Raw genomic sequence first — 27,332 nt, forward strand, 5'->3', positions numbered from 1 at the left:
GATATTCAGTTACAAGCATGAGGTTGGATACGAAGCGGCTAAAGCCATGATGTTTGATCGAGAGCACATTTATAAACACGAAGTTGTGTTGGGTATGCATTTGCAGGCACAAGATGTTTGGTTGAGTGTACATGTTCTGTTGAACGGGGAGGATGCACAGTTACAGACACGAGGTTGCTGAGGATGCACAGTTACATGCATGAGGTTGGGTAGGATGCACCATGATAGACATGAGGTTGAGCAGCATACACATTTGCAGGTATGAGGTTGACTAGAAGCACAGTTGCAGATATTAGGTCGCATAGAATGCACCGTTACATGCATGAGGTTGGGTACAATGAACCATGACAGACATGAGGGTGAGCAGCATGTACATTTACAAGCATGAGTGTGATCTGGAGGCACAGTTGCAGGCATGAGGTTGAGTAAGAAGCACAGCTGCACACGGTGTTGGGAAGGATGCACCGTTGCAGGCATGAGGTAGAGTAGGGTGCACATTTACATGCATGACTTTGGGAAGGATGCACATTAACAGGCGGGGTCAGATACGGTGATGGCTTTAGTATGCAGAGAGATTTGGGATGGAGGAGCCAGCAGACAAGTGAGAAACCGAGCTTTTACTGTGGCTCATTTTGGAGAGTAGTTTATTGCAGACAATAAAAGCAACATGTTTTTGTCCCCCACAGGATGAGCTGCGCCCCCGTCTCTGCTGTATGAAGAAGGGTCCTAATGGGTATGGGTTTAACCTACACAGCGACAAAGCAAAGCCGGGGCAGTATGTGCGGGCCGTGGACCCCGACTCCCCCGCCGAGGCCTCGGGGCTGAAGGCGCAGGACCGCATCATCGAGGTATGATGGAGAGACTGGGAGGGTGCGATGGGGTTCTTACTCCAGATTTTGGTTATGTTGCTCTGCTCCTTTCTGACTCTTTGACTCTCCTTCTGTCTCCCCCCTGCGGCACTCCACCGCTTCCACCCTCTGGATCTCTGCCTCTGAAGCCTTTTAGGTGCACCACACATCGGGTGTAACCCTGCAGCGCAGGGGCCCTCACCTGTTCAGACCCACAAGCGGGCCCCCTTTTGCCCCAAGACCTATGAATACTCTGTGAGATATGGGAGACTCGTGACATTCTGCATGGCCCCATTGGGCTCCCTAGATCTATCTCCACTATATGTATCCCTTCCTCCCAGCCACTGGTGCTCTGCACTGGTACCGCCTGGCTCACTAGCTCTGCGCTGCTACCGCCTGGCTCTCTATCCTCCTAGATCTATCAGCCGCCTTCGACACTGTCTGCCTACGCACACGCGTTCACAACGCAGGGATCCGAGACAAGGCGCTGGAATGGACCACCTCCTTCCTCTCCGGCAGAACCCAGAGCGTCCGCCTCCCCCCCTTCTGTTCTGAAGCCGCCGAGATCACCTGCGGCGTACCCCAAGGATCATACCTCAGCCCGACACTGTTTGTCTACATGGCACCGCTCACCCACGTCTGCACGACCTCAAAATCATCTCCTATGCTGAGGACACCCAGCTGATCCTCTCCCTCACCAAGGACCCCCTCACTGCCAAAACCAACCTCCACAAAGGAATGAAAGCCGTCGCCTCGTGGATGAATAACAGCCGTCTGAAGCTGAACTCTGACAAAACAGAGGACCTCATCCTCAGCTCCATTCCCTCAGCCTGGGACGACTCCTGGTGGCCCTCCACACTAGGAACAGCACCGACACCCACCGACCACGCATGCAACCTGGGGTTTATCCTCGGCTCAACACTCTCCATGACCAAGCAAGTCGACGCCGTCTTGTCCTCCCGCTTCATCACCCTCCGCATGCTCCGCAAGATCTACAGGTGGATCCCCACCGAAACAAGAAGAACGGTCACCCAGGCCCTCGTCAGCAGCAGGCTGGACTACAGAAACGTCCTCTACTCAGGAGCATCGGCCAAACTCCTGAAACGACTACAACGCATACAGAACTCCTCTCCACGCCTGATCCTCAACATCCCGCACCACAGCCACATCACAACACACCTGAGAGACCTGCACTGGCTTCCCGTCAACAAGAGGATCACCTTCAAACTCCTCACCCACGCACACAAGGCACTCCACAACACCGGACCAGAATACCTCAACAGACGACTCACCTTCTACACCCCGAACCGACGGCTCCACTCTGCCGACCTCGCCCTCGCCACCGTGTCCCGCATAAGAAGAGTGACCCCCGGCGGCAGATCGTTCTCCCACCTCGCCGCCAAGACCTGGAACACCCTCCCCATCCTCCTACGGCAGACCCAGGACCTACTAAGCTTCAGGACCTGGCTATTCTAGCAGTAGCAGCACCCATCCCCCCCCTACCCCCCCAGCGCCTTGAGACCATCACGGTTGAGTAGTGCACTTTACAAATTGATTGATTGATAGCTCGGCGCTGCTACTGCCTGTCTCTTTATCTCTGCGCTGCTACCGCATGGTTCTATAGCTCTGCGCTGCTACCGACTGGCTATCTATCTCTGCGCTGCTACCGCCTGGCTGTCTAGCTCTGCGCTGCTATTGCCTGGCTCTCTGGCTCTGCGCTGCTATTGCCCGGCTCTCTAGCTCTGTGCTGCTTCCATCTGGCTCTCTAGCTCTGCGCTGCTTCCACCTGTCTCTCTAGCTCTGCACTGCGAGCTCTGTACTGCTACCGCCAGGCTCTCTAGCTCTGGACTGCCATCGCCTGGCTCTCTAGCTCTGGACTGCCATCGCCTGACTCTCTAGCTCTGCACTGCTACCGCCTGGCTCTATAGCCCTGCGCTGCTACCACCTGGCTCTTTAGCTCTGCACTGCTATTGCCTGGCTGTCTAGCTCTGTGCTGCTACCGTCTGGCTCTCTAGCTCTGCACTGCCATCGCCTGACTCTCTAGCTCTGCACTGCTACGGTCTGACTCTTTAGCTCTGCGCTGCTACCGTCTGGCTCTCTAGCTCTGCGCTGCTTCCACCTGTCTCTCTAGCTCTGCATTGCGAGCTCTGTACTGCTACCACCAGGCTCTCTAGCTAAGCACTGCTACTGCCTGGCTCTCTAGCTCTGGACTGCCATCGTCAGGCTCTCTAGCTCTACACTGATACCGCCTGGCTCTCTAGCTCTGTATTGCTACTTCATGGTTCGTTGGCTCTGCACTACTACCGCCTGTGTCTCGAGCTCTGCACTGCTACCGCCTCGCTCTCTAGCTCTGCACTGCTACCCCCTGGCTCTCGAGCTCTGCACTATGAGCTCTGCACTGCTACCACCTGGCTCTCTAGCTCTGCGCTACTACCTCCTGGCTCTCTAGCTCTGCGCTGCTACCTCCTGGCTCTCTAGCTCTGCGCTGCTAGCTCTCTAGCTCTGCGCTGCTACCTCCTGGCTCTCTAGCTCTGCTACCTCCTGGCTCTCTAGCTCTGCGCTGGTACAGCCTGGCTCTCTAGCTCTGCGCTGGTACAGCCTGGCTCTCTAGCTCTGCGCTGGTACAGCCTGGCTCTCTAGCTTTGCACTGCTACCGCCTTTCTCTCTAGCTCTGAACTGCTTCCGACTGGCTCTCTAGCTCTGCGCAGCTACCGCCTGGCTCTCTAGCTCTGTGCTGCTACGGCCTGACTCTCTAGCTCTGCGCTGCTACCGCCTGCTACGGCCTGACTCTCTAGCTCTGCGCTGCTACCGCCTGGCTCTAGCTGTGCACTGCTACCGCCTGTGTCTCGAGCTCTGCACTGCTACCGCCTCGCTCTCTAGCTCTGCACTGCTACCCCCTGGCTCTCGAGCTCTGCACTATGAGCTCTGCACTGCTACCACCTGGCTCTCTAGCTCTGCGCTACTACCTCCTGGCTCTCTAGCTCTGCGCTGCTACCTCCTGGCTCTCTAGCTCTGCGCTGCTTGCTCTCTAGCTCTGCGCTGCTACCTCCTGGCTCTCTAGCTCTGCTACCTCCTGGTTCTCTAGCTCTGTGCTGGTACAGCCTGGCTCTCTAGCTCTGCGCTGGTACAGCCTGGCTCTCTAGCTCTGCGCTGGTACAGCCTGGCTCTCTAGCTCTGCGCTGGCACAGCCTGGCTCTCTAGCTTTGCACTGCTACCGCCTTTCTCTCTAGCTCTGCACTGCTACTGTCTGGCTCTCTAGCTCTGTGCTGCTACCGCCTGGATCTCTAGCTCTGTGCTGCTACCGCCTGGCTCTCTAGCTCGGCGCTGCTACCACCTGGCTCTCCAGCTCTGCACTGCTACCGCCTGGCTCTCCAGCTCTACGCTGCTACCGCCTGGCTCTCCAGCTCTACGCTGCTACCGCCAGGCTCTCTAGCTCGGCGCTGCTACCGCCTGGCTCTCTAGCTCTGCGCTGCTACCGCCTGGCTCTCTAGCTCTGCGCTGCTACCGCCTGGCTCTCTAGCTCTGCGCTGCTACCGCCTGGCTCTCTAGCTCTGCGCTGCTACCGCCTGGCTCTCTAGCTCTGCGCTGCTACCGCCTGGCTCTCTAGCTCTGCGCTGCTACCGCCTGGCTCTCTAGCTCTGCGCTGCTACCGCCTGGCTCTCTAGCTCTGCGCTGCTACCGCCTGGCTCTCTAGCTCTGCGCTGCTACCGCCTGGCTCTCTAGCTCTACGCTGCTACCGCCTAGCTCTGCGCTGCTACCGCCTGGCTCTCTAGCTCTGCGCTGCTACCGCCTGGCTCTCTAGCTCTGCGCTGCTACCGCCTGGCTCTCTAGCTCTGCGCTGCTACCGCCTGACTCTCTAGCTCTGCGCTGCTACCGCCTAGCTCTCTAGCTCGGCGCTACTACTGCCTGGCTCTCTAGCTCGGCGCTGCTACTGCCGGTCTCTCTAGCTCAGCGCTAATCTCTAGCTCTTCACTGCTACCGCCTGGCTCTCTAACTCGGCGCTGCTACCGCCTGGCTCTCTAACTCGGCGCTGCTACCGCCTGGCTCTCTAGCTCTACGCTGCTACTGCCTGGCTCTCTAGCTCTACGCTGCTACTGCCTGGCTCTCTAGATCTACGCTGCTACCGCCTGGCTCTCTAGCTCTACGCTGCTACCGCCTGGCTCTCTAGGTTTGCGCTGCTACCGCCTGGCTCTCTAGCTCAGCGCTGCTACCGCCTGGCTCTCTAGGTCTGCGCTGCTACCGCCTGGCTCTCTAGCTTTACACTGATACCGCCTGGCTCTCTAGCTCTACGCTGCTATCACCTGGATCTCTAGCTCTGCGCTGCTACCGCCTGGATCTCTAGCTCTGCGCTGCTACCGCCTGGCTCTCTAGCTCTACGCTGCTACCGCCTGGCTCTCTAGCTCTGCGCTGCTACCGCCTGGCTCTCTAGCTCTGCGTTGCTACCACCTGGCTCTCTAGCTCTGCGCTGCTACCGCCTGGCTCTCTAGCTCTGCGCTGCTACCGCCTGGCTCTCTAGCTCTGCGCTGCTACCGCCTGGCTCTCTAGCTCTGCGCTGCTACCGCCTGGCTCTCTAGCTCTGCGCTGCTACCGCCTGGCTCTCTAGCTCGGCGCTGCTACCGCCTGGCTCTCTAGCTCTGCGCTGCTACCGCCTGGCTCTCTAGCTCTGCGCTGCTACCGCCTGGCTCTCTAGCTCTGCGCTGCTACCGCCTGACTCTCTAGCTCTGCGCTGCTACCGCCTAGCTCTCTAGCTCGGCGCTGCTACTGCCTGGCTCTCTAGCTCGGCGCTGCTACTGCCTGGCTCTCTAGCTCAGCGCTAATCTCTAGCTCTTCACTGCTACCGCCTGGCTTTCTAGCTCAGCACTGCTACCGCCTGGCTCTCTAACTCGGCGCTGCTACCGCATGGCTCTCTAACTCGGCGCTGCTACCGCCTGGCTCTCTAGCTCTACGCTGCTACTGCCTGGCTCTCTAGCTGTACGCTGCTACTGCCTGGCTCTCTAGATCTACGCTGCTACCGCCTGGCTCTCTAGCTCTACGCTGCTACCGCCTGGCTCTCTAGGTTTGCGCTGCTACCGCCTGGCTCTCTAGCTCAGCGCTGCTACCGCCTGGCTCTCTAGCTCAGCGCTGCTACCGCCTGGCTCTCTAGCTCAGCGCTGCTACCGCCTGGCTCTCTAGCTTGGCGCTGCTACCGCCTGGCTCTCTAGCTTTACGCTGATACCGCCTGGCTCTCTAGCTCTACGCTGCTATCACCTGGATCTCTAGCTCTGCGCTGCTACCGCCTGGATCTCTAGCTCTGCGCTGCTACCGCCTGGCTCTCTAGCTCTACGCTGCTACCGCCTGGCTCTCTAGCTCTACGCTGCTATCACTTGGATCTCTAGCTTTGCGGTGCTACCGCCTGGCTCTGTAGCTCTACGCTGCTACCGCCTGGCTCTCTAGCTCTACGCTGCTATCACTTGGATCTCTAGCTTTGCGGTGCTACCGCCTGGCTCTGTAGCTCTACGCTGCTACCGCCTGGCTCTCTAGCTCTACGCTGCTACCGCCTGGCTGTCTAGCTCTACGCTGCTACCGCCTGGCTCTCTAGCTCGGCGCTACTACCGCCTGGATCTCTAGATCTCACAATTTTTCTCTCAAGTCTGTGCTCTCTTTATCTTTAGCTCGGTCCACTGTCTCCCTAGCTCTACCTCTGTCACTCTATCTATCTCCTCAGCTCTACCCTCTTTGTCTCTGTGTCTATTACTCTGTCTCTCTAGCTCTACACTGTCTGCCTCTCTTTTCTTTATTTTTTTTCAGTGATTCGCTTAGTTTCTCCTTTTTGTCCCTCTGGTGGTCTCTCTTCTCTCTCTCTCTCACCGCCCTGTATTCCCCCCTCCTCTGTTTTCTCTCATTGACATTCCCCCTTCTCTCTCTCTCCCTTTGTCTCCTCTCTCCCCTCCTCTGTTTCTCTTTTTCTACGTGTACCCTCTCCTCGTCTCTTTCCCTCTCTTTTTTGCGCCCCCGCGCTGTCTCTGACGTCTATCATGGATGTGCCCAGGTATTCTAGATAGGAAGCTGGGTGCAGCGTGTTTATTGCTATGCGCCGGCAGTGCCTCCCAGGGCCGTTCCCTGGGTCTGACTCACCAGTCATCACCGTTCACCCCACCCTCCCGCCCCCACAGTACTACCTCAAGTCCTGCAGCTGGCATACTGGTCATTACACCCCCACCGTACCATCAGCGCCCTGTGACGGGCTCACTGCTAGCCTCTTATCACCACTCCGCGTCCTCGTGCAGCTTGTGTTTATGGCTTCACGGCTTCCCGTCTTATGGCCTTGTGATCGGTAAGAGGCATGGCTCCAGTGACGTCATAGCTGTGCTGTAGTGCTATGCGTGCACCCGCTGCTCCGATAATTCACACACGTGGCATCTGTTCTACACCCTCTGTGCAGCAGGTTTTCTGGTGTACGCCTCCACGTGGAGCGGGTTGTGCATTGGCTACCTCGCCACTGGTAGATTGTGTATTGTACGCCACACTGCTTGGCAGATGGTGCATTGTGTACCTCTCAGTGCAGCAGATTGTATGTTGTATACCTTACCGCATGTAGGGTTGTGCATTATGTACCTTGTGCAGTGTTTCGAAGTTGCGGGTTGTGTTGTACATCTCTGAACGAGTAGTAGGTTATGTGACGTGCTCCTCAGAGTAGCGGGTTATGTTTTACGCCTGTGAGTGTGGCTGGTCATATATTCCACATCTTTGTGTGTAGAGTATGACCTATTTTTACATCACTTAGTGGGCTGTGTGCTTTGCACGTCTGTGTGTTGAGCTAAGCATTACACAACTCTCCATGCAGCGAGTTATGCGTTGCACACCTCTCTTGTACATTAGATTGTGTGCTTTACTCCACTCCCTGTTGCAGGTTGTGCATTGTACACCTCACCGTGTAGACGGTAGTGCAGCTTGCCGCATCACAATGTGTGCCTTGTACCCAGTGTGGCCTTGTATATCTGTCTGCATTGCGTCTGCGATGTATAATTCTTGGTGCAGCAGGGTTTGCATTGTGTATCCCTTGAGCAGTTTATCCAGGGTCCCCACTGTGAGCCTCAGTCAGTCCTGTGCACAGTTACCTGTGCTAAGTGTGAGAATGATGTTGGGTTGTGATATTGGTGAGGTTGTCTTTAACACGCAGTGTCCAGGGATGCTGCTCCATTCTAAGGCCTTGGGGCTACTGGGTCCCGAAAAGAGCCCCACACTCTGGAAACCAGCATGTTCAAATCGGTTGAGAAAAATGAGATGGCTCATGTTTGGGCAGATGGACTTTGACATTCTAGAATGACCCCTTCCCAAACATGCAGTACAGTTATGTGCCAAGATACCCTGCGAATAAGCTTTGCTGCACACCTTGCACAATCGTTTCATTGCTGCCATCCTCCCTTCCTTACGCTGCAGCTCAAGCATTGGCACTTGTTATACCCAAGAAATCTTTCTCCTTTGCCTTGGACACCTGTCACTCTCCCCAGGAAAGAGGGCGATATTCAGGATCCCACGGGGTTGCGGAGCTAGGTTTGTACAGCATCTATTGTTTCTATCCATGACCGCAAAAAAGTGTCATAGACTCAAACGCTACATCCCACCAACGTCAACATCTGCCCAGTGTTCGGCCTACCCTAGCTAGGCGAGATGTTAGAGAAGCAGGAGCCTGGTAGCTCAGGTCCTGAGAATCGCTTTGTCAAAGCACAGCCGGCTCTTGCCTTACAGCACTGAAGAGTGTCCTGGGACATCTGTCATGCTTGTGAGGTCAAACTCAGCACCTTCAGACCCATCACCTGTGGAAGATCCTGCAGAAAACCCGAAGGAATGAAATGCACCTCCTGGAGTAGGGCTTATCTGCTTCTGAGCCTGTAGACAAAATAGAACAAAAACATTCATATCAACCCTGCCCTTCTCCAAAGAGCTCCCCCTGGCATGAATTGTCCCCGAACATCTGACTTCTCTTCCGTCCTTTTGTGTACCTCTTGTTGTCCTCCTAAGAGCCAGCAGATTCTCAGACCAAAATATTGCAGAAGAGATTGGAGTCTCCAGGTGAAGGGAAGTGACTATTGACTATTTAAGTCCCTAGGCCCCAATGAAAGAAGAATTTCAGCCAGACAGCCTTCTTAATGACTTCATAACAGTGTTATTGCTGCAATGACCTTCGGGCTAAGTTGCCAATGACCACTGCTCTATTCATGAACTCCTTCCAATTTCCACGTCCCAAATATTAATACTCAGAAAAGTCTCTAGAAGAGCTCTTTGCTACCAAATACTTATTTGCTGTGCTTCTATAAATGTTCTCTGACCCATTCTTTGTCTAGCTTCTTGCCCCAGCCGACGCTTCAAGATAGCTTCTTGTTAACAATTTCCTCGCCTTGAAGCTAGTTTGAAATGTAACTGCTAGGCTAGTAGTTGACCCAGGACTCAGACTAAATCTTACCCATACCCCACTGGCTAGACTGGATGCTCAAAAAGTCCAGAGTAGACCTCTGATACTGTGCTTTACCTTCCCAGCCAACCACCGGGACAATCGATACACTTTATCAATTAATGTGAATTGTTTCCACTACAACCAATCGCACTGTGCTCCTCCTGGTCTTCAACTAAAAGCTGACATTCTCCGAAGAGTAGCACCCCCTTACCTTCAGACTCCCGTCCTCTGCACTTCCTAATACCACCAATTCCGCAAACAATTACAAATCCTTCTTAGAGGCCCAAAACTGGTGACAACTAAACTTTATCCATAAGGTTTTGCTCCCCTACAATTTCCACTGCGCCCCCACATGAGTGACCAAGCCACATGTTAAAATGTAACTATTCAACTGGCTTTTGAAAACCTAGTGCAGCAGAATGGTTTTCCATGTGCAGTCACAGTGCTACCTAAAAAACCAAATACATAAAAACTACTTCCAACTATATTGACGTGGGAGAGCCCAACCATTCCCAATTCGAAACGGGCCGCAAAGAAATGCCATGCCAAAATGGCATTCTATGTGCCAGCCATTGCCAGTGGCGCCTTGGGTCTGATTCCATCTGATAGCACAAACACTGGATTTCTCCTCTCACACTTGCCGTGATTCCCTTTCCAGGTGAACGCTGTGTGCATGGAAGGCAAGCAGCACTCCGAGGTGGTGACCGCCATTAAGGTTGGAGGTGACGAGACGCGGTTGCTGGTGGTGGATTCGGAAACCGACGAGTATTTCAAAAAATGCAAAGTGATTCCATCCGTAGTTCACCTAACTGGTAAGGATGAGTGATGGAAGGGTGGGCTGTGGAGGGGTATGGGTGGGAAAGAGGAAGAGATGCAGGATAGAGTTGCATATCTGTAGGGTTGCCACAAGTGCAAGAAATTAGATGGACTTTGCAGTATCCAGGTTCTGCCAGGTATTTCTGAGCCAGATCTGGGAATGAGATCCGGGCGACCTGTAAAATTTGTCCTGGTGTAATTTGACAGATATAATTCAGCAGTGCCGGCATGTTGACCGGTTTTTGTTCTGTTTAGTAACCTGTAGGTGGAGAGGGGGGCTGTCTTAATTTCAATTTCAGCAGGGTCCAAAACAAAGGCCTAAGCTAAAGGGCCATCAGCCCTTCTTGTGTTCATGTATTATCTTGGCTGGGAGCCACCTGGAGCCCAACATCTAGATGCCAATGCACTGGAGGGAAACAACGACCCGCAGCTTGTTATCACTTCACAAGCACTTAAGAGAAACTGATGTGGAAGCAGATTTTTAATTCTGTTCAACTCCCTATGTAAGGAATGTGCATGCACTGTATCTATGCGTATGTGTAATTCACAAATAACAATTTAAATGGCAATTAACTATTTTTTTTAATTCGTTTATAGTGTTACTCGGTCCAGTGTAGGGTGCCAGAGAGCTTAACACCAGACACAGAGAGACACTAAATCACATTAGTTGTAAATTAACATACAGGAAATGTTACATAAGATAATGAGGGTTATCAGTTGTAGGAGTTATATATCATCTATATTTGTGGACACTATGTTAAGAGTGCATGGTCAGGAGAAACACAAAGTCATTATTTAAAACGAAACACAGTGATTGGGGTAAGTGATTGTAAGTGATTGTAAGTCCGGGCAGAGTTCGCGGAGTGCCACTATGCAGAGTTCCACAGAGTTGGAAAAAAACTCTGTGGAACTCCGCTCCCCTCCACCCTCCCTAATTGAAATTTTAAAAGCAATTTAAAAAAAGCACTTACCTGCTGTGGCGTCTGTGCAGGCTGCCCTCCTCCTCACCGTGGTCGCTTTCCTCTCAAACCGCTAAGTTGTACGTCTTGCGAGAACCAAGCATGGGCAGTCCTCCCAGGATGTACATCTGCGTGGACGAGGACGACGAGGAGAAGAGAAGAGAGGCCACAGTGAGGAAGAGAGCAGCCCGGAGACGCCACAGCAGGTAAGTGCTTTTTTTTTTTTACTGTTTTTGGGCGTGAGCAAAGGCCAGCTAACTCCACTCCGCTGCGGAGTAGGAGTTTTGCCTGAACTCTGCATTCTCAATGGAGCGCAGAGTTGGCAAAACTCTGCTGGCGGAACGGAATTCACTGCCCAGGGTTACTAAAAAGACTTTATTACTACCCGAAGAAACCCTTTTATGGAAGCTTAGGCTAATACTAGATTGGAAAAAACAGTAATTATCTAAACCAATGACTTGCAGTTTGTATGCAGTTCCTAAATGCTGGTTGATGGCTCACTAGAATAGAAGGATTGCAACTTCTGAATTGGGAGTAATCAAAGGATCCCTGTAGTGAAAGCAATAACCTATTGACCTATTCATATAACATATACAATCTTTGATCTGCATGCTACATGATGTGCTTTACAGCAACCACTTTAACCATCTATGCGACTTAATGAGCGGAAACTGGACAAAGCACCAACCTCTTCCAGAACTGCATTACCCACCAGAGTTATTTACCGTTGTAATCCCTCTGAAAATGTATGGACTCCTAGATATCTCTGCAGCAGGTGATGTAGCCTTGTAAAATGTTTCAAATAAGAGCCTCTTTGTGAACAATTAATCCAGAACAGATTTACTGTCACGTGTGTCATTGTTGCCCGTAAGTGTCAAACTCTGCTTTTCATTACTCCTTCCCCTTGCCTCACCTTGACCCCCAATTTATGGATTCCAGGAGGACATTTTTCCAATTCCAGGACTGTTGCCAGCTTTTGCAGGAAAAAAATATTGCCATTTGATTATCTTTTTCTATTCTGGCCAAAAGCTGCTAGGTGAACAGGAATCTGAATTTGTATAAGGTTGTTAGAATTCTTTTCTGTTAGGATCCATCTGTTTGCTCTCATAACCATCCTGAAATGATTTCAACAGCTCTCAAATACTTCTTAGCTGAGTTCTTCATGTGCTTGCTGGCTTAGGATTGTTTCAAAAGGGAAAAATACAGGATTTCTCTGCTTTTCCCAAACTTGTTACTGGCCTGGGCTTCAAAATACCAGGCATGCGGCATAAATCCGGCCAGGTGGCCACCCTACACATCTGCCATGTCCCATCATGTTTTTGTACCGTCAACCAGTAGCACCTGTTTAACAACTTATGATGCTGAGAATCTGTAGCCCCCAGTTGTACATGGAATAGCTACAAGTCCCATAATGCATAGATACCCCCTTTGTTAATATTATGTTCAGGCGGCCCCTGCACTGTTGTGTTTCGACACTGGGGACCAACGCAGAGCCAAGCCTAAGCGTGTGGTTGTTCTGGGAAGTTTTAGAGGCAGGAGACCAATCAGAGTGAAAAATGCATGTAACAAAACAATCCTGATACACTAAATCATGTTAATTTAACAAAATAAACCCACAGGTCTGTTTATTGTCTTTGGCCAGTCAGTATGTTTCTGCACACACATGTCCCTATCTGACCCATGTCCATGTGGCTACATAAGATACACATATTTGTATTGTGAACTTCAGGCCAACTCCAAAGTTTTAAGTGGGATGGGTCCCTCTGGGTTTCAGACCCAGCAGTAATTGAAATCTGGCATTGAAATGGGTGCCTATTGAGCCATATATTCATGTCCTTAGCTTTGTCGGGAAAAACACTGATCGATTTCAGAATAATGACTGCAAAAACCATTAAGGTAATCCACGTTGCCATTGCAGGCCCCTTTTACTTTTCATGTTTTACCTAATCTTGCGTTATGTAAGTGTTTGCTTTTTCCAGGATGTTGTTTCTGTATGCTTTTGTCGTGGAGTACTGTGAAATGAGTTTTGTTAGTTTTTGTGAATACAGGTTGTGTGCGGGTGGGTGTTTGTAACAGCCCACGATTGGGAGCGCTAGAGATGAGACTAATGCTGGTGCAAGTTTCTCAAGGCGCATGTTCAGAATACATGCTCATCCAATCATTGACCTCTCGGCAGATCACACATACAGTGGTCATGCGCGCCAATTTCAATTGTGTTTCTTTGTGAAAGTGTACAAAGGAGGTACACAGCTGTTGAAATATTGACAGGATTAAAGTAAAAGAAAATACACTATCAGAGGTGAGTGGGCGCGTTGCGTGTGTGTGTGGGTGGTGAAGTGAGGGTGGTTCAAGGAAGTGCATTCAGGAAAGAGTGAAAAGAGGGTGTTGAACTGGAAAGAGATGAAGTATTAGATATACAAGTGGAAGTTTCCAGAAAGCTGTGAGTAGAAAAAGGGTGTGAATGTCTAGCAGGCTCTAAAAGTCAGGAGTAGGGAAGAACTGGAGTGATTGAGACATTACGAAGACTACTGTCCTTTCCACAGACTTTAGTAATCTTTATTTCTCAGTCTCATATCTTCAGAATTGAAACATTTTCACTGTTATTTATTCACAACAATAACCATTGTTGCTCGTTCATTTGATACTGCTAAATAGGCATTGATAAAGCCAATAGGTGCCATGTCTATTACTGTGTGATGTCTGGATGCAATAACCAAAAACTCCGAGGCGCCAAAATACTGGTCGGATTGTACGCTATGGGAAACATGGAATTTTATTGTATGTATTTTAAGCGCTGTTCTCAATTAGGTAGGACAGGCCTCAGGAAAAGGATTCCCAGTTACGCCTTTTAGGCCAATCACCTCTTGCAGACCCTCCGCCCCTAACAAAACCTTTTTCAGCCCAATTAAAGTCCTGGACATCTCTCAGCGCGGCCCGCCACGAGACCGACACGTTTAGTGCAAAGCGAACAAGGGCACTCTCCTTCAGATATAAACTGTCCCCTCTCACTGGGCCTGCGGGCAGCCTGGCACTCTCGCGGGGCGGCTGGCGCAGGCAGGCTGTCGCTCCCGTGCCTTTAGGGAGGGCTAGAGAGACCTTGGCACCAGCGCTGCAGGGCTCCACGCCGATTCTCACCGAGGCCAGGCAGGTGAACAGAGGCATTGGGTGCGGTAAATCCGGCTGACGTCATTGTTTACATTGTCCGTGGCTCCGGATTCACCCAGTGAATTATCTGCGGATTGTTACCCAGCGGGAGCGCTGGCGCTGGGCTGAAAGAAGGGGCTTTGGAATTCCAAGAATAGCGAAAGAGGAGGCGCCCAGAGGGAGCCTTCAGGGAGCCCGAGAGGAGAGCCGTGTGCGAGGGAGGGCGTGGGATGAGCGCGTCCTGGTCGGGTGACTCCAGAGCCGAGGGACATGTGACCTGGATGGGAGAGTCGGGGTACGGTGCCAGCCAATGCAGCAGTGCCACCAAGAACCGAGCTGGCATTGGCACGGATCCATGAGGGTTCAATGAGCGCATGTGCCAAGAGTCGAGACCGGCCGCCTTGGCAGTCCAGGGTTATGTACATTGGCACGGTTTTGTTGACCTGGTAACTAAAGATTTCAGGTGCGGGGAGACGGCAGAGCTTTCCCACTGCGGTCAGGGGTGAGGTGCCGCTAGGGAGGGGCTCGGAGCTGGGAAGTGATGCTGAGATGGGGGAGAGATTCACAGGAGGCTGAGTTCTGCAGGGTGTACACTGTTCAAGTGGCAGGCACAGAGCTAGGAAGTTGGCCGAATAGAGGAATATTGCTGAGCTCAGAGTCTGGGGAGGGGCACAGTCCTGTGGGTCAGGGGCGTAACACAGGCCCCCGCAGCCCCCGCGTTGCGGGGAGGCCTCGTGCTCCAGGAGGCCCCTCGGGCCCCCTCACTTCATAAAGAAGAAGATTTAAAACACGCCCGGCCTCGCCTCTTAATAAATTAATTGGTGCACTGCACACTGGCACTGCACACGACCTGGGGCGTAACACAGGCCCCCCGCAGCGGGGGGGGGGGGGGGGGCGCGCTCAAGCCTGAAGCGGTGGCACCTGGCCTCCAGGGGGCCCCTCAGCGAGCCAGCAAACAAGCCTCTCCAAGTCTGCTTGGTTGCGCATGCGCACCCCCGGGCCCCAGCCCACCGGACCTCTTCATAATTAAATAGTGAGCGGTGGCGCGCAGTTGTCTCTGCAGGCACGTCTGCACGTTCTTCAGGGTGGGCCGGGCATTCTGGTGGGGGCCTTGTGACCATTGAGCAGCTCAATTAAAAGTGCGTGTGCAGCGCGAATTGTGAGGCATCCCAGGAGACCCGGCCAGCCAGAGACTCCGTACTGAGAAGGACTATCACTGTGCGGTCGGCGGGCATAATTTAGCCTTGCCCAGGTGCCTACTCCGAAGAAGTTTGCCGACTTTCAGACTGATGTTACACGTAAGTTGGTTTTCGAAATTCAATTAATGGGCTGCGTTTGGAAACAAGTAGCTGAGCAACAAAGACAGTCTGAAATGTCAGGCAATCCTTCTGGGCTTTCTGTGCCTATATATTGCCCAGTACATCAGGTAACACACTTCCTCTTGCCCTTGTGCATTACACCGAATACCGGGAAAGGGTGAGAAGTTTTCTACTAAAACGGTCGCATTAAAATAAAATCAAGCGAACCTGGCAAATTATAGTTGTTTAAAAAAAAAAAAAATTTGTGTTTTGTTTTCCTGTTTCAACAGATAGTTTAAACAGATAATTGTAGTCTCTTAGCATGTCAGGGCGGGGCCTGGGGTCTGAGGGATGAGAGGTCTGAGTCCAGTGAGGGTCAGGGCGGGGCCTGGGGTCTGAGGGATGAGGGTCTGAGTCCAGTGAGGGTCAGGGCGGGGCCAGGGGTCTGAGGGATGAGGGTCTGAGTCCAGTGAGTGTCAGGGCGAGGCCTGGGGTCTGAGGGATGAGGGTCTGAGTCCAGTGAAGGTCAGGGCGGGGTCTGAGGGATGAGGGTCTGAGTCCAGTGAGGGTCAGGGCGGGGCCTGGGGTCTGAGGGATGAGGGTCTGAGTCCAGTGAGGGTCAAGGCCGGGCTTGGGGTTTGAGGGATGAGGGTCTGAGTCCAGTGAGGGTCAGGGCGGGGCCTGAGGTCTGAGGGTCTGAGTCCAGTGAGGGTCAGGGCGGGGCCTGGGGTCTGAGGGATGAGGGTCTGGGTCCAGTGAGGGTCAGGGCGGGGCTAGGCCTGGGGTCTGAGGGATGAGAGGTCTGAGTCCAGTTAGAGTCAGGGCGGGGTCTGAGGGATGAGGGTCTGAGTCCAGTGAGGGTCAGGGCGGGGCCTGGGGTCTGAGTCCAGTGAGGGTCAGGGCGGGGCTAGGCCTGGGGTCTGAGGGATGAGGGTCTGAGTCCAGTGAGGGTCAGGGCGGGGCCTGGGGTCTGAGGGATGAGAGGTCTGAGTCCAGTGAGGGTCAGTGCGGGGCCAGGGGTCTGAGGGATGAGGGTCTGAGTCCAGTGAGGGTCAGGGCGGGGCTAGGCCTGGGGTCTGAGGGATGAGAGGTCTAAGTCCAGTGAGGGTCAGGGTGGGGCTAGGCCTGGGGTCTGAGGGATGAGAGCTCTGAGTCCAGTGAGGGTCAGTGCGGGGCTGGGGTCTGAGGGATGAGGGTCTGAGTCCAGTGAGGGTCAGGGCGGGGCCTGAGGGATGAGAGGTCTGAGTCCAGTGAGGGTCAGAGCGGGGCCTGGGGTCTGAGGGATGAGGGTCTGAATCCAGTGAGGGTCAGGGCGGGGCTAGGCCTGGGGTCTGAGGGATGAGAGGTCTGAGTCCAGTGAGGGTCAGGGTGGGGCTAGGCCGGGGGTCTGGCTGAGGGATGAGAGGTCTGAGTCCAGTGAGGGTCAGGGCGAGGCTAGGCCGGGGGTCTGGCTGAGGGATGAGAGGTCTGAGTCCAGTGAGGGTCAGGGCCAGGCTTGGGGTCTGAGGGATGAGGGTCTGAGTCCAGTGAGGGTCAGGGCGGGGTCTGAGGGATGAGAGGTCTGAGTCCAGTGAGGGTCAGGGCGGGGTCTGAGGGATGAGAGGTCTGAGTCCAGTGAGGGTCAGGGTGGGGCTAGGCCTGGGGTCTGAGGGATGAGAGGTCTGAGTCCAGTGAGGTTCAGTGCGGGGCCTGGGGGTCTGAGGGATGAGGGTCTGAGTCCAGTGAGGGTCAAGGCGGGGCTAGGCCTGGGGTCTGAAGGGATGAGAGGTCTGAGTCCAGTGAGGGTCAGGGTGAGGCTAGGCCTGGGGTCTCAGGGATGAGAGGTCTGAGTCCAGTGAGGGTCAGAACGGGACCTGGGGTCTGAGGGATGAGAGGTCTGAGTCCAGTTAGAGTCAGGGCGGGGTCTGAGGGATGAGGGTCCGAGTCCAGTGAGGGTCAGGGCGGGGCCTGGGGTCTGAGTCCAGTGAGGGTCAGGGTGGGGCTAGGCCTGGGGTCTGAAGGATGAGAGGTATGAGTCCAGTGAGGATTAGGGTGGGGCTAGGCCTGGGGTCTGAGGGATGAGAGGTCTGAGTCCAGTGAGGGTCAGGGCGGGGTCTGAGGGATGAGGGTCTGAGTCCAGTGAGGGTCAGGGCGGGGCTTGGGTCTGGCTGAGGGATGAGGGCTCTGAGTCCAGTGAGGGTCAGGGTGGGGCTAGGCCGGGGGTTTTGCTGAGGGATGAGAGGTCTGAGTCCAGTGAGGGTCAGGGCGGGGCCTGGGGTCTGAGGGATGAGAGGTCTGAGTCCAGTGAGGGTCAGGGTGCGGTTAGGCCGGGGGTCTGGCTGAGGGATGAGAGGTCTGAGTCCAGTGAGGGTCATGGCGGGGCCTGGGGTCTGAGGGATGTGAGGTCTGAGTCCAGTGAGGGTCAGGGTGGGGCTAGGCTGGGGGTCTGGCTGAGGGATAAGAGGTCAGAGTCCAGTGAGGGTCAGGGCGGGGCTTGGGGTCCGAGTCCAGTGAGGGTCAGGGCGGGGGTCAGGGTCTGCCTGAGAGATGAGGGTCCGAGTCCAGTGAGGGTCAGGGCGGGGCTTGGGGTCTGGATGAGGGGTCTGAGTCCATTGAGGGTCAGGGCGGGGCTTGGGGTCTGGATGAGGGGTCTGAGTGAAGTGAGGGTCAGTGCTGGGGTCGGGGTCTGGCTGAGAGATGAGGGTCTGAGTCCAGTGAGGGTCAGAGCGGGGGTTGGGGTCTGGCTGATGGATAAGGGGTCTGAGTCCAGTGAGGGTCAGGGCGGGGCTAGGCCTGGGGTCTGAGGGATGAGACGTCTGAGTCCAGTGAGGGTCAGGGTGGGGCTAGGCCGGGGGTCTGGCTGAGGGATGAGAGGTCTGAGTCCAGTGAGTGTCAGGGTGGGGCTTGGGGTCCGAGTCGAGTGAGGGTCAGGGTGGGGGTCGGGGTCTGGCTGAGAGATGAGGGTCCGAGTCCAGTGAGGGTCAGGGCGGGGCGTGGGGTCTGGCTGATGGATGAGGGGTCTGAGTCCAGTGAGGGTCAGGGCGGGGCTAGGCCCTGGGGTCTGGCTGAGGGATCTGTGTCCAGTGAGGGTCAGGGCGGGGCGTGGGGTCTGGCTGATGGATGAGGGTCTGAGTCCACTGAGGGTCAGGGCGGGGCTTGGGGTCCGGAGTGTGGGGGCCCCCTCCATGTACATTGCAGGGGGGCCCCATCAAGTATCGTTACGCCACTGCTGTGGGTACATGTGGGTGAACCGACACATTTACAGGGGGAGCTGGACCAGGGCCTGGCGGACTATGAGAGCTCGCCCACGAGCCCAGCCCTAAAAATATGCAACATGTAAATCATGCAAAAAACGTCTATTCACAGAGTGTCTTTTTATACCATGCGGAAGCGTTTCACTGTAGCACATTAGTTTTTAGCACTGCATTGCTCATTAAAGCACTGAGGTGCGCATTAAAAAACGTATTTTTAAACATGAATTTAGAAATATTCCTGACCCCACCCTGGGCAATGTTATTAGTGATTTAAGATACAAATCATTTGTCACGTGATCCTACCCTGTATGTTGGTTAGATTATTATTACGCTCAGAGCAACATAATAATCTAGTAAATCATTATCACACAAAAGAGGGTTTTTTCCTCAGCGCACATGCTGAACTCATGTATTTGAAGGTGTTCTAAGATGTGATAATGAAGAAAAAGAAAGCTCTGTGAAATACAATATTTGCCTAGGTTCACACAATTTGCGAAATATAATATTTGCCTAGGATCACACAATTTGGCTAAGCGAGGAAGATGGGATTGATTCCATGTTTTTGGTTTGACATAGTACATTTCAGCCACTAATTCGGTATCCCTTTCTCTATCCTTTTTACATAAAATGTTAATGTGTTGTCTTTAATTTTTGTCACAGAGTAGCATAGGTAGGAGACAGAACCTCGGCTTCACTTTTGCCCTCGAGGTTTCAAGAGGACCTCGAGATGAACCAAGCCAAGCACGGCTCAAGCTTTTAGTGGCTTTTCCACCTCTACCTGGAGGTTAATGGAGAATATGCATAGCATTGGAAGTAACAGAGCTGGGATATGGTGGGGTGTCGAATTTGAGAGTTGGTACACAGAGATCAGGATGGGTGGTGGTATCCTCCAGAGTTGTGGAAAGTCACAGAAATAGGTTGCTTTGCAAAGGTGAACTTGGTAGAGGTGGCATACTGAGGACTTGGTTTTCTAAGATTTCATACTGACCATAAAGACGGTCCTAGTCACACTCCATTTTGAATGGCTGTACAGACGCACCACTGCAGTGCAAACGTGAATAGTGCTTGGTGAAGTTTTAATAAGCGGGGACGTGTTTGCTCGATTTCACTGGTGGTTTAGAAGGGTCTGATGGATTCACTTCACCAACTCCAGCTTGGCCGTTCTACCTGGAGTTCCAGCAATCTTACATTGAACATGTTTGCTGTTCCTACATACACGCTCTGGGAAGGACATAGGTTAACTAATTTAATTCCAGGTAGGTGCTCAAACATAATAGTGTTTAGCCGATGACTTGCCATCCTGGAGTTGTTGTGGTGTTAGTTGACGTTGTCAACTGAATAAGATAGTCTTGATATAAGGAAACCATCCAGTGAAGTGTAGGTGTGGTTTATGCGTTTTAGATACATCTAGTGGATTTTGTTCTAGAGGGGCTGAGGCAGGTGGGGGGTGAACATTTCTCACATCCATATCTTGTGTGTATATCAAATTAGGCAAAGTCAATTGGAATACCTTGCTGACTACAGCATGGGGTGAATATGTATTTCTTGTTTTGGACTGCTCCGATAAAAAGCCACTTTATTCCTCTGTGTAACAGGGACAGGATTGCAACTATCTAAGCATCAATGTGTTAAGGAATCTTTCAATATGCGTATTCCATCTATTGTGGTGTACTTCATGGTTCTATATTGATACCCTTGCTTGTTGGGCCACTTCTAAACACATTAGGTACTGAGCATCATCTTTATGCATATGATACCTGTTAAACCTGGCCCTTATGTCAGGTTTATCCCCAAACCTTTTGCCTCCTATTTTTCTGACCCCGTCCGTTTTTGTTGGCTATAGGATTCTGGGTTTTTAGCAATGCTGATCAGTGCTAAAGTGCATATGCTCTCTGCATAAATTGCAACAATGATTGGTGATCATTGATTGGCATATTTGATTTATTGGTAAGCCCCTAGTAAAGTGCACAGTGTGTGCCAGGGCCTGTAAATCCAACGCTAACAGTGTATCGCTTTGTTCGCCCTAAGTGTGGCAGGGTATACTCAGACGTGAGTCCCTTGTTCACTTGGCCACTGGATTCAAGATAGCCTGGCTGATGAGGATTATGAATCCGAAACCGGTCCCAGGATGCTTGTTTCCGGTCCAGGGAAGACATGTCTTGGCAGTTCGGGCTGGACTGTTCCCATAAGGCACAGGGTCAGACTGATTTGCATATAGCCATGTCTGAACTGGGGTGGCTGAGTGAACTAAAGAATGGTGATGGATTAAACCCAGATCAGTTGACTGGGGGTGAGTGTTTGATTTGTTCAAACGCTCCGTCCATCATCTCCTTTTGTATCGCTTTGTTCGCCCTAAGTGTGGCAGGGTATACTCAGACGTGAGTCCCTTGTTCACTTGGCCACTGGATTCAAGATAGCCTGGCTGATGAGGATTATGAATCCGAAACCGGTCCCAGGATGCTTGTTTCCGGTCCAGGGAAGACATGGCTTGGCAGTTCGGGCTGGACTGTTCCCATAAGGCACAGGGTCAGACTGATTTGCATATAGCCATGTCTGAACTGGGGTGGCTGAGTGAACTAAAGAATGGTGATGGATTAAACCCAGATCAGTTGACTGGGGGTGAGTGTTTGATTTGTTCAAACGCTCCGTCCATCATCCCCTTTTGTATCGCTTTGTTCGCCCTAAGTGTGGCAGGGTATACTCAGACGTGAGTCCCTTGTTCACTTGGCCACTGGATTCAAGATAGCCTGGCTGATGAGGATTATGAATCCGAAACCGGTCCCAGGATGCTTGTTTCCGGTCCAGGGAAGACATGGCTTGGCAGTTCGGGCTGGACTGTTCCCATAAGGCACAGGGTCAGACTGATTTGCATATAGCCATGTCTGAACTGGGGTGGCTGAGTGAACTAACGAATGGTGATGGATTAAACCCAGATCAGTTGACTGGGGGTGAGTGTTTGATTTGTTCAAACGCTCCGTCCATCATCCCCTTTTGTATAACAGTGGGCTTGCAGCACTGGTTGTGCCACCAACCTGAGTAGCCCTGTAAATCTAACTCAGACCTGCCAACGCAGTGTCTGCATGTGTAGTTGTGAACCACCATGTTCACCTGGCAAGTGCACCCACTTGCCAGGCTCACACCTTTCCTTACATAAAAGGCACCACTAAGCTAGGCCCAAATTACCCCCATGGGTAGGTTGCAGTGTATGTGGAAGGTAGGACATGTACTAGCGTGTTTGACATGTCCTGACGGTGAAACACTGTTTATTTTTAGTGTTTCACTATTGAAAGCATTCTATCCCATTGGCTTATCATTGGGGATGCATTGTAACAATTTTACATGTGTAGCTTTCCATAGGGACAAGATCGAAAAATTGAGTTGAGGCTCTCTGAACCCAGAATTTATTAAGGGACCTTTTGGTAAAGGTGGTTTTTGAATTCTGTGTTGGAAAATGCCACTTTTAGAAAGTGGGCATTTTCTTTACCGTTCTGTGTGCCTTGGCTGTTTGTGTATTCAGCGTTTGGTGTTTGAGTGACAGGAGCTGGGGATGTGCATTCACTCTACACAGTCACTTGGGGGGTTGAGGTGTGCCCTGTCTTTGTTGACTCATCGCTGGCCTGAATAGACCTGGTCTGCATTTAGAGTTGTGGTAGGACTTTCGCTTGAATAGGCTGTGTCTCCTTTTTAGGTCGAGCGTAGCGAACGGACCTCGTGTATACTTTAGTATACTGTGTAAATGGGGGAGGTGCACGCGCTGGGACTGGGAGGTGCACGCGCTTTCTGTCTTGGATCTCGGATTTGACCTCGTGAGCGCGCATGTGTGCGAGCGCGACTCTGCCATGAGCTTTTGAAAACGAAACCTCTCTTTGGAAAACGAAACTTAAGAGCCGCGCGACGTGAGCTGTCTACGGTAGAAGCTCACGCGCGCGGCTCCGAGCTTTACACAGCAGCTACTCTGCCCGGACCAGGCCCACCGTCAAGCCCCCTCTGGGCCTCCTTTGAGGCCCTTCTTCTAAGCGCTGTGTGTTTCCTTTGCAGGCATCCGCACGGAGCAGGACTTCTACGTGCGCCTCATCGACTCCATGTCAAGCAGGTAGGACGCGGGGCTCTGCCGGGACTGCGGGGCTGCGGGGATGGAGGGCGGAGAGGCCGCTGGTGGGGTAAGGCCAAGGAGGCAGCGCTGCTCGGATTGACGGCTTTCATCGGTACATGCAGTACGGGCTTCACCAGGGAAGGTGTGTGTGGGTGGAGGGGTGGGGATTCAGAAGCCCTACTCCATTCCATAGGCCCCAGAGTAAAATGATGGTACCACCTCCTTGTCTCAAGATAGACCGCAGTGAGCTAGTGGCGAGGGGGTCCCAGAGAACTGGACCGCTATTTCACAACGCAGCCGGGTAAGGCCCAATCCAGAGCAGGGGTCTGGTGCAATCGCTGGAGGTGTCCGAGGGTGGATCTCGGACTCCAAGCACCGGGTTGCAGGCAGTTCCAAGTGGTTGGACAGTGTCAATGGAGACCCCGCGCCGTCCAGCAATGACGGCCGAGATCATGTTTGCAGCTGCGAGGTAGCCCCCAACCACTGTGGTCCCGACCCCTCAGGTCGCTACCCGACAGCGGCAGCCGAGCTTAGCTGGCTCCCCTCTCCCCGAAACAAGGACGCAACTCCGTCGCGGACCCCAAAGAACAAGCAGGTCCAGATTGGGCCGGATCAGGAGGCTGCACAGCAATTAAAGCTCGGCCCGGACACACCTGGGGTAGGGGGCCCCCGGCGATATATGTCAGGGAATAAGTAGAGGAGCAGCACCAGGAGTCTGATGGGCCAGCTGCAGCGATTACAGCAGGTAAGGAGAGGCAGCGGGTCAGTGTCCAATTTGCAGTGCCCAGGTCACCTCCAGAGCAGGCAGTCCGCACGTGGGGGGGCCTTTCACAAGACAGTCCCAGCCCCCTGCCACCGCCACTCACCAGGTCACTGGCTTGTCGAGCACCGCAACCCCAATCACGCAGCCTCGAGGGTATGTGCCAGGCCTCATGCCACTGTCGCCCCAGGCCTCCCGCTGCCCAAAAACGGCAGCCGGCACCACAGCAGCACCGCAGGAGAGTCTGGGTGAAGCCTCAAATTGCTCCCGCCATCTCCAGCAATGGTTCCAGCACCCAATCAGGCAGGGCAGCTTAGCGTCAGCATGCAGGGATGACTGGCAACGGCTGCAGATGCAGAGGTCCAGCCGGGCGGGGTGAGGACGGCACGGCGGGCGTCTCTCCAGGGGGTCCACAATCCGACGCCAGTCGCCGCAGCTTTGGGGGTCACCTCCACCAGGACAAAAGGCCAGAAGCGACCACAGCAGGCTCGGGACGCGGAATGCAGGGGTCCTAGTTCAGCACACGGAGGCCGACATGTTGCAAGAAGGCACCCGGCAGGCAGGCCGGGCGTGGTGAAAAACACCAGATCGCCGGGCTCCCCACGGCCAGGATAAAAGCCAGGGGTGCAGCAAAGCAGCGGCAGCAGGAGTCAGGGCAGGATGGGTCCTGAAACGAGTGGATTGCTAAAGTTATCGTACCCCCTTAATTGAAGTTATACCACCCATAGAATAAGATATAGCCTATAAACTTCAGGAAAGAAACTGTAGGTATCCCAGATGTTTACTTCCATCACACCTATTAATTCTATATGGGTTACCACACTCCTCTGCCAGAGGCTCGAATTAGCTAACTCGTAAACCCTGTTGGACAGGCTCCCACCCAGAATATAGTCACTTAATCCTATCCAGCTGCACCGGACACACCATCTTCACATCATTCACCCTCCTAACTGTGCATTACATAAGTGGTGAGCAGCAACATCAGACACTATCACACTCTCAGTGTCGGACTGTTCTGTAGGTCAACATGGCAAAGCTTAATGGGCTGGTCTGACTGGTTGGTGTGTAGGCCAGACAAAAAAATACACTGAACATAATTTCACAAAAGTTCTTTAGAAAAGTATAAGCTATTGCCATTATAAATTACAATAACTTCTATTTAAGTATTAGTTATTTTAAAAAAATTAAACGCCATTGTTATTTGTAATATCAATACATCTAAGTCATGTAAATACAAAACATATTGCATTACAAATGCTATAGGTATCACATTTGCGAAAGTTATAACTATTGGCATTGTAAATAACAAAGCTATTAATTTAGCTATTTAAAAAAAAAACATATATAAAAACTTTGCCATTTACAATACCAATAGCTCAAACTTTCCTAATGCGAGACCTATTGCATTGCAAATGCTTGTTCACAATGCTGTCTCCCCCCTGTGGTCATGTTGCACCATGGAGGGCAGGATTGGTTTGGACGGGGTTCAGAGACCCTTACAGCAAAGAGAACAATGACAAAATGGGGAATAAGCATTGCACCTAAAACACCATGACTTTAGATTAGATTACTTCAAGGAGCAAGAGGACCCTGCCAGGAAGGAGAGTGGAAGGACTGTGTTAGGAGTGCTACCTTTTCTGCGTGAGGGGTGGGTTGGCCAGCAGTCTCTGCTTCTGTCTGTGGTGGAGGAAAAGGACTGACTATTTTTACCTTGCTGTGGTATCCTGCTTATGAAGAATGTCTAAGGCCTTGTGTGTGCTGGCCTCCTGTTGGAAGTCTCAGGGATACAAAATACTTCAGGAGAAAGATTTATGCTATCTCTGAAAAGAATAACCTCCCTGGGAGGAGAGCTGGAGAAGCTGTGTGAGGAGCACTGCCCCTTACTTGTTTGGAGAGGGACAGCCTGCAGTGGTTGCCTGTGTCAGGAAAAGGACTGTACTGTCCTTGTACCTTTCTGTTTGGAAGATGGAAAGTGTGATAGAAAGCTTTGTTTTGCAGCCCAGTGTCTCGCAGTGGGGAGAGCTACCTCTGATGTGAAGGAGCACTTTTGTTTGCACTGTACTGGCCTCGTGGTGAAAGGAGCGTGAGCGCTTTGTTTATTAATACAGCACTTGAAGAATGCTGTTTAAAGGGCCTCTATCATAGCCCGTTTTGATTGCTACACTTTCCTAGTGGTCTTGGAGCCACCGGAGGGGAGAGCTGAGCTGAGGTGAAGAAGCCCTCTCCCCTCCTGTGTGACCTGTCTTTCCAGCATCTGCGGTTCGCATTGGCAGCTAGGGCTCTAAGTGGCCCCGGGCTGCAAATCATTGCAGCGCCCCAGCAGTGACGAATCCCAGCTGGGACGTCCTCTGCCTTGCCGAAGCAACGCCAGTGACAGAAGGAGATGGGACCCAACCGCCAGAGGACGCCAGAACCTAACGGGCTGCCACCAGCCACCGTGGGCTGCACCCGCTGGGGGAGAAGTGGCGCAGCGCACCACAGAGACCCAGGAAGAGCTGCAGGCACGGCCGCAGTTCTCCGTTGGGCCATTGGACTTCAGCCGCATCTCGTCATTGGGGAAGGTACAGTCAAGCTCAGCCCCCGGTGCTTGTGGTGTGGGGCTGAGCTTGACAATATACGGTGCAGCTGCCCTGTGCGGTCGCGGGCAGCTGATGGATGCATATTACGTGTGCTGCAGACCTAGTGTGGTCCTCCCGCTGAAGGCAGTAGGGCATGTCCGCCCCCGTCCTGTCCCATACATTATGGAATTTATTTGGGTATCAGAGTGTCCCTAGCCGGCAGCAGCAGCGCCGCCGTACGTTCGCGGGTAGCTGCACTTCAGACAATTTACATATGTGGGGGGGGTCCGAGGTAAGGTCTCTCCGCCAACGGGGGCATAGTTGTTTTGGTAAAAATGCGGAACATCTCTACTTGATTAAAATTGTGGCGATTCTCCTAAAAGATGCGCTTTCCTGGTGCAAAGTTCATACCAGACTTCCTCATAGGTTGGTAGGCCAATATCTATTTTGAATCCTTAGAAAGGCACGTACCTTATCAGATTAACTTCACCTCCCTCAGCATGCCTTAGAGAAGAGAGAGTGTGAAGTATATCTTTTTCAATATAAATTTAGATTTCTTGTTTACATTTTACTGTTTTCTGTATATGTGGATTTAGTTTTAGAAAATAAATATTTAAAGTATTTGAAAGTCCGGTAAGTCGTGTAATTGGTTTATTTTTGTAGAGATCACAGTTTCTCAGATAGGCACAATACTGCTAAGATTGGCATGTGAGTGCATTTTTTTCTAGATTTGGGGTAGCGAAGGTCTGTTGAGGCTACATATGGGTGAGTGTAGATGTCTGTCGGTGGCTTTGCGGGTGTCTCTTGAGTGCTGTGTTAATGCTCGCTGAGTTGTGAGCGGGACCATTGGGGCACCTAATCTCACCAGAAAACCCACTGGTAAATGAGTTCCTCAGTCCCTTTCTGCGTAGAAGGGATTGTGCTATGGAAGATCGAGCAGCACCAGCAGAGAGGTAGGTCTTCCCTATGCGCTATTAGGTTTGTAAATAACAATGCCTTTTATTTATGTTTTAAAACCCGACACATAATTAGAAGGCATTGTTATTTACAATGCCAATAGCTCAAAATCGTGTGAATGCAAGACCTATTGCATTGCAAATGCTTGTTTATTCTTGACGTTAGAGCACAAGTTTGGACATGTCCTCTCTCCATCTCTGTGGCTTGGACAGCTTCACCAGCACTCGCTGTA

General features: G+C 52.5%; 1 protein-coding gene across 1 annotated transcript in view; it reads left to right on the forward strand.

The window, feature by feature from the left end:
* The window catches only part of NHERF1 (NHERF family PDZ scaffold protein 1), a 193,109-nt gene that overhangs the window by 111,791 nt on the left and 53,986 nt on the right, over positions 1–27,332 (forward strand). The window contains exons 2-3 of the mRNA XM_078654472.1: positions 687–848; positions 9,941–10,094. Of these exons, the coding sequence (XP_078510598.1) occupies positions 687–848; positions 9,941–10,094 (316 nt within the window). The remainder of the gene's footprint in view (positions 1–686; positions 849–9,940; positions 10,095–27,332) is intronic.

Source organism: Lissotriton helveticus, chromosome 7, assembly GCF_964261635.1.
Source record: "Lissotriton helveticus chromosome 7, aLisHel1.1, whole genome shotgun sequence".
Taxonomy (NCBI): Eukaryota; Metazoa; Chordata; class Amphibia; order Caudata; family Salamandridae; genus Lissotriton; species Lissotriton helveticus.